The sequence below is a fragment of the Etheostoma spectabile genome, chromosome 5 (assembly GCF_008692095.1).
Source record: "Etheostoma spectabile isolate EspeVRDwgs_2016 chromosome 5, UIUC_Espe_1.0, whole genome shotgun sequence".
Lineage (NCBI taxonomy): Eukaryota > Metazoa > Chordata > Actinopteri > Perciformes > Percidae > Etheostoma > Etheostoma spectabile.
The window spans coordinates 35,857,125-35,864,624 of NC_045737.1; the positions used below are offsets into that span (position 1 = coordinate 35,857,125).

Here is a 7,500-nt window from a genome sequence, read left to right on the forward strand (position 1 = left end):
ACACACACACAACACACACACACACACACCACACACACACACGAAAACACACGTGTCCTCTTATCAAAAACAATTAATAGAAAATCAAATTTAAAGAAATCCCCTAAAAATATTGAATAAATAAAAGAGAAAACCCTCTTCAATAAATATACCAAGAAGAAGTCTGAAGTCAAACAAGTAAATCAAAAGTAGATCTTTTTGGTTGTATTTTACACATTTACAGCAACTATTACTGACTGACGATGCATCCTTCCATCCCTAACAACCCTAATCGTTTGCAGGATGCGGAAATATGATCAGAGCGCTCAATAAGAACGATGAAAAAAGAAAGCTAATAAAAACAGCGGCGTCAGACTTTTGCTGCTATTTTCTTCATTGTATGTGCCTTCTTATTTTTACTTTTATATTGTTTACTTGAATGTCATGTCTGTCTGTCTGTGAACTAATGGTAAATTAGTGTCTTGTCTCCACCGTGGATGGAGGAAACAATTTCGATCTTTCGATGTCGGACATGTGAAGAAATTGACAATAAAGCAGACTTTGACTTTGACTTAAGGAACATGCACACTGCCCATAGTAGCAGGCCCTTGCAGCGGTGTGTACCGCTGTGGTCCCTCAGCGGGGGGAGGGACGGGGGCTCGGACCCGGCGATGCTCGCAGCTCGCAAGGCCCAGGCGTGGCGCGGGGGCCGCCATGTGATGGCGGTACGACCCGATCACCCAGCAATGAAGCTTCTTGCTCCAACAGACACTGGATAACCTCCTCCTGACCACACAGCAGCTGTGGGGAAAAAGATGAAAACGTTATATAGTTATATATGTATATATTAGTATTGTAATATAATATATATGTGTGTGTGTGGTGTGTGTGTGTTGTGGTGGTGTGTGTATGGCCACAGCCATGGCCCAAACCCTCTAAGAGCAGTAACCTCATGCCTTATATTTTTCCTTAGGTTTAGTTTATTCTTTTGTTTATACACCTAATTTGTTGCACCATTTATTCATTTACAGATAACTTACGTTGCAACTTGCTTCATTTCACACACATCACACTTAATTTATTTATACAGAAGCGCTTTAGCACGCGCACTTTAGCTACTTTTGGATGGTCCATTCTGTATATAACGTTTCTTCTTTTGAGCTCACCAGTGTGGAGTCCACAACCCGGAGGGATCCAGGCCTGCTGGGCTTAAAAAAGGGGGGGCGCTTGGAGAAGAGCTCCTTACAGGGGAGTGGCATATTGGACACTACCCCTGCTTGATATGTCCGTGGGGGGGGGGATGGGGTATGGGTATTCTGGGTTTTAGATTTATATTGAGTCATTTTGGTTGAGTTAAGATAATAAAGCGTATTTTATTTGGAATACATTTTTTGGTAGTTTGCCATAAATTGTTTCTGAAGTTTGCAGTTATTGTTTTGTCTCCCCCTGGTGTGTTTAAGTTGTCTGATCACCATATATTAACCCCCTTTGTTTCTTTGTTAGTAGGTCAGTTTTTTTTTTTTGAGTCTCTTATTTCAGAGCCTTAGTTACTGTCTGTTTATTTGACCTCTTTTTAAGGGCCCAAGCATTCTCTTATTTTTTTCTCACCTTTTTGGAAATAAAACTGTTACTTTTGAATTTCTCTTGTGACTCCTCATGCTTACTGCTCGTAGCCCTCACATATATACATTTGATTCTGATTCTGCAGCCTCAGATCATCTGAGATTTGAGAAGCAGTTGTGCCAAATCAGAAACTATTACTAACTCGCTGAACGCGGGGTTCAATTCAAATGCTTTACGAATGCTCGTAAGTGTAAAATACAATAATATAAACCCTAATATATACAAGCCAGCACACCCCAGTAAAATGTTTTAATTTGTCAAGAGCGCGCATAACAGTATTAAATGGAACTACAACAATTGTATGTACAAGATAAAGGTAAGATTACAGGTAAGCAGTTATTATTACAGTTTTACAATCAACACATCAAAATAACCTGTAACACAAACCTGATGAATGAAGGAACAGGATAATGGGGCTCATGTTCTTTGTAAAATTGCAATTTGAGTAAATTCAGATTCGTAGAGGTTTACAATGTCTTGTTATTTATAAGTTTGATTTATCGTCCAACCATACAAGAAATGTTCTCAGATGGCACCTGAAAGGTATCATTAATTATATCCAGTTGTTTTGGCGGCACACTCAAGCCCCCACAAAGGGAAAAAGAGGATGGAAGAAATGGCTAATGCTCACCCCGAGGTGCAGCGCAGTGAGGCCGGGTTACTCGCCAGGTTCACTTGGCTTCCCGCTCCAGCACAGCGACCACAGCGTCCACGTGCCCCCCCGCCACCGCCATCATCAGAGGTCCCTGCCGTACGGGGACGAGGCAAGAGAGGTGCAAGAGAAGGATGAACACATTTGGAGCATTAAGAGCAAAGGAGAAGAAAGGATCCAAACCACTCACTGTCCCTGAGAGTCATCAGCGTCTACCAGGTCTGCACTGTCCAGTCGTCCAGCAGGAGGCGCACACACTCGTATGCCGTTCATCCTGGAGGTGTGACAGCAGAAAGACAGACCACACACAGTGAAAATTTTTAATAGTCATAATGACACATCAGATCTTCAACCTCACTGCTGCTTCGAAAGTCATTCAGTTTGATGACCCTTTTTGGCAGCTTTACAATACGTTAATGAGGAATAGTTGAGAAATATGGACCTTTCAACCTTCTGTACACACTAAACCCAGTCATGAGGGTATGGGTATAAAAGTCATATTTTACTCTCCAAGTGCAACTCTACAAAATGCCACAGGCATAAAGTTAAAACACATGAGCACACAGTGGAGGTGAGGTACATTTTTGGGATTAACCATCTATTGTTATTTTCGCTGTATACTGCCACAAATTGGTGGCTTTACCCGCAGCACTTCCGAATAAAGTAATTTGATTAATAACACAAATGTATTTATTGTCTTGCAACACACATGAGACTGAAAACACTAAATCAGCAGTTGTTTTGTGTCTGAAGGGCTGAAGACGTTGCTGTGCTCGCTGAGTTTAAAGCCACGAAACTTTGCATCTTCTTCTACACAAACAGAGAGAAAGCCTAAAGTTTCATTAAGGCTTCACCACCTTATCGTTACTAAAAACTCCCAAAAAGAGCAACAACTACAAAACCTATATTTGATCCAACACAGAATACTTAGGCCACATCCAGCACGTTTGTTATACAGATATTTAATTAATTTAATTTGTACTCTTACTGTTCCCCTATGAGGAAATACAATTTACACTCTGTTATTAACACACAGAACTGAAATATGCACCTTGGGCATTCCCCGGAGGTGGACTGGCACTCTCCAACTACCATATTCCATACCTTGGTACCGTACGGTGCTTAAAACCACAACCCTCCGCTCCCCACCCAACTCCACAGACTGAGCTACTGCCCCCCCCCCCCCCCAGCAGATGTTACACATGACAAAAAAACAGGAAGGAGAATTGTGAGATTGAACTGAACCCACCGCCAGGTGGACCGGGTTGCGTCCGTACTGGGTGTCTGTGGCGCGTGGTCGACGCCCCTTGCTGAGGGGTGTGACGCCTTCCAGTGTGGCCCGCAGGGCGGCCAGGGCCGAGGGCGTCCTCCCACTCCGTCTCCCTGGTCCACCTCCCCCTCCCCCTGCAGCAAGACCTCCAGGCCTGGCGCGTGGCCGTGGTACGCCTGCAGATACCAGTGGCTCTTTACAAAAACACTTCCTTTGGTCGCACGTTACCGTTAACTTCTATTCGAAATGAGAACTAATTGGCGTACAACCTATACAAATCTTAAAAAAAACTATATTTGCTATTGAGCCTCTATTTGTACACACTGAATACGACAGGAGAGTGAGGAGAAGAAATCTGAATGAGAAATACAAAGCAGGCTGATCAAAGCTCTCAACTTGCCGAACTCAGAAAGCACCGTTTCTTATCTGTGAGAAAACTTTTCCTTCTTTTGTTAAATGTACAAAACAAAACATATTTTGAAACAAGTACTTGGTTTTTTGCTCCAAAGTTATAGGTGTCAGTTCTACTATCAAAAACTACAAACGTAATACAGAAAACATGTCACACTATCTGTGGGTGTGTGGTGTGTGTGTGTTGGTGTGAGTGTGAGTGTGTTGGGGTGTGTGTGTGTGTGTGCTGTGCTGTGCTGTGTGTGTTGTGTGTGTGCGTGTGTCTGCACAGCGAGTGCAGCGGCTCCGAGGGTTTGGGATTCGGGTCGTCTTGGTGACCGTCGTCTCTGTCCAGCAGCTGCAGGTCACAACAACACACACACATCAACGATGAACCCTGATCTCATATAGAATATATCTTTACTTCATACAATATGTCAAACTTAAATAGGCTAGTGTCTCTGGTCGTTTTAAAAGTTACACATTTGTACTTTTTTGACAAATATCGGAGTCAACACTGGAACAAGTTACCAGAAACGTTTTGGTGTGCGAGAAATATAGATCTGCCAAAAGAAAATGCCTCGAGTCACAATACAACTATTTCCGTATTTTCGGTGTGTGTGTGTGTGGTGTGTGTGTGTGCGTATGTGCGCGTATGTTGCGTGTGTGTGTGTGTGTGCGCGCGTATTGTGGGTGTTTGCTGTGGGTTTGCTAGTGTGTGTGTTTGTGTGTGTGTGCGTATGTGTTGTGTGCGCGCGATGTGTGAGTGTGTGTGTGTGTGTGTGTGTGTGTGTGCGCGCGTATGTGTGTGTGGTGTGCTGCTCCGCGTGCGTGTGTTGTGTGGTATGTGTGCGTATGTGTGTGTGTGTGTGCGTGCGTATGTGTGTGTGTGTCTGTGTGGTGTTGTGTGTGTGCGCGCGTATGTTGGTGTGTGCATGTGTGTGGCGTGCTTGCGTGTGGGTGTGTGCGTGTGTGTGTGTTTGTGTTTTTGTGTGGGTGTGTGTGTGTGTGTGGGTGTGTTGTGTTTGTGTGTGTGTGTGTAGGTTGTGTGTGTGTGGTGTTTGTGTGTGTGTGTGTGGTGTGCGTGTGTGTGGTTTGTCTTACGCGTATGTGTTTGTGTGTGGTGTGTGTGTGTGTGTGTTGTGTGTACGCGTATTGTGGTTTTGGTGTGTGTGTTGTGGGGTGTGTGTGTGTGTGTGTGGTGTGGTGTGTGTGGGGTGTGTGTGACGCGTATGTGTGTGTGGTGTGTGGCGTGTGTGTGTGTGTGTGTGTGTGTGTGTGTGTGTGTGGTGTGTACGGTAGTGTGTGTGTGTTGGGGTGTGACGTGTGTGTACCGCGTATTGTGTGTGTGTCGTGTGTGTGCTGTGTGTATGTGTCGCCTGTTGCGTGTGTGTGATGTTGTGTTGTGTTGTGGTGTGCGGTAACGCGTCGGGTCGTGGTGTGTCAGCGGTGTGTGCGTTAGTGTGATGCTGTAGTGTGTGTGGTGTGCTGTCGTGTGTCGTGTCGTATGGCTGTGATGTGTTTGTGTAGTGGTTGCTGGTGTGTGTGTTGTACGCGTGTTGTTTTGTAGGTATGTGTGTTGTGTGTGATCGTGTGTGTGTGTGTTGTGTGTGTGTGTGTTGTGTTGTGTGTGCGTATGTGCGCGTTTGTGTTGGTGTGTGTGTGGGGTGTGTTCACTAAACAAATGTGTGTGTGTGTGTGTGGTGTGTGTGTGCTTGTGGTTTCGCTGCGCGTGACCGCTCCAGACAGTGCCTGTGTCCCGTAGCCGCGCGTAGTGGCGATTTTCTTCATTGTATGTGCCTTCTTATTTTTACTTTTTATATTGTTTACTTGAATGTCATGTCTGTCTGTCTGTGGACCTAAATGGTAAATTATGTCTTGTCTCCACCGTGGGATGGAGGGAAACGTAATTTCGATCTCTTCGCATGTCTTGACATGTGAAGAAATTGACAATAAAGCAGACTTTGACTTTGACTTAAGGAACATGCACACTGACCATAGTAGCAGGCCCAGTGCAGCGGTGTGTAGCCGCTGTGGTCCCTCAGCGGGGGGAGGGACGGGGGCTCGGACCCGGCGATGCTCAGCAGCTCGCAGAGCCACGAGGCGTGGCCGCGGGCGGCCGCCAGGTGGATGGCGGTACGACCCCGAGAGTCACCCAGCAAAATGGAAGCTTCTTGCTCCAACAGACACTGGATACACTCCTCCTGACCACACAGCAGCTGTGGGGAAAAAGATGAAAACGTATATATTTATATATGTATATATGTATATGTATATATATATATATGTGTGTGTGTGTGTGTGTGTGTGTGTGTGATGGCCACAGCCATGGCCACACAACCCTCTGAAGAGCAGTAACCTCATGCACTTATATTTTTCCTTAGGTTTAGTTTATATGCTTTTGTTTATACACCTTAATTTGTTGCAACCATTTATTCAGTTACAGATAACTTACAGTTGACACTTGCTTCATTTCACACACATCACACTTAATTTGATTTATACAGAAGTGACTTTTAGCAAGCGCGCACTGTTAGCTACTTTTGGATGGTCATTCTGTTATATAACGGTTCTTCTTTTGAGCTCACCAGTTGGAGTCCACAACCCGGGAGGGATCCAGGCCTGCTGGCTTAAAAAAGGGGGGGCGCTTGGAGAAGGAGCTCCTTTACAGGGGAGGTGGCCTAATTGGACACTACCACTGCTTGATATTGTCCGTGGGGGGGGGAGATGGGTATTGTAGGTACTTTGGGGTTTCTAGTGGAATTTATATTGAGTCATTTTGTTGAGTTAAGATAAGTAAAAGCGTATTTTATTTGGAATACATTTTTTGGTAGGTTTGCCATAAATTGTTTCTGAAGTTTGCAGTTATTGTTTGTCTCCCCCTGTGTGTTTAAGTTGGTCTGATCAGCCAATATATAAGCCCCCTTTGTTTCTTTGTTAGTAGGTCAGTTGTATTTTTTTGAGTCTCTTATGTTCAGAGCCTTAGTTACTGTCTGTTTATTTGACCTCTTTTTAAGGGCCCAAAGCATTCTCTTTATTTTGTTCTCACTCTTTTTGGGAAATAAAAACTCTTACTTTTGAATTTCTCTTGTGACTCCTCATGCTTAACTGCTAAAATAATATATATATATGTTGATTCTGATTCTGCAGCCTCAGATCATCTGAGATTTGAGAATCAGTTGTGCAAAATCAGAAACTATTACTAACTCGCTGGAAGTTCAATTCAAATGCTTTACGAATGCTCGTAAGTGTAAAATACAATATATAATAACCCTAATAATATACAAGCAAGCAGCAACTCCAGTAAAATGTTTTAAATGTTGTCATAGAGCGCGCATACACAGTATTAAATGGAACTACAAACAATTGTAATGTAAAAGATAACAGGTAAGATTTACAGGTAAGCAGATATTATTACAGTTTATCAATCAACACATCAAAATAACCTGTAACACTAAACATGATGATATGAAGGAACAGGATAAATGGGGCTCATGTTCTTTGTAAAATTGCAATTTGAGTAAATTCAGATTCGTAAGAGGTTTACAATGTCTGTTATTTTATAAGTTTGATTTATCGTCCAACC

At 43.6% G+C, this 7,500-nt stretch overlaps 1 protein-coding gene across 1 annotated transcript in view; it reads right to left on the bottom strand.

The window, feature by feature from the left end:
* Positions 1–7,500, bottom strand: part of ankrd44 (ankyrin repeat domain 44) — a 36,939-nt gene that overhangs the window by 6,986 nt on the left and 22,453 nt on the right. Inside the window, exon 19 of the mRNA XM_032516519.1 lies at positions 5,911–6,133. Coding sequence (XP_032372410.1) covers positions 5,911–6,133 — 223 coding nt within the window. The remainder of the gene's footprint in view (positions 1–5,910; positions 6,134–7,500) is intronic.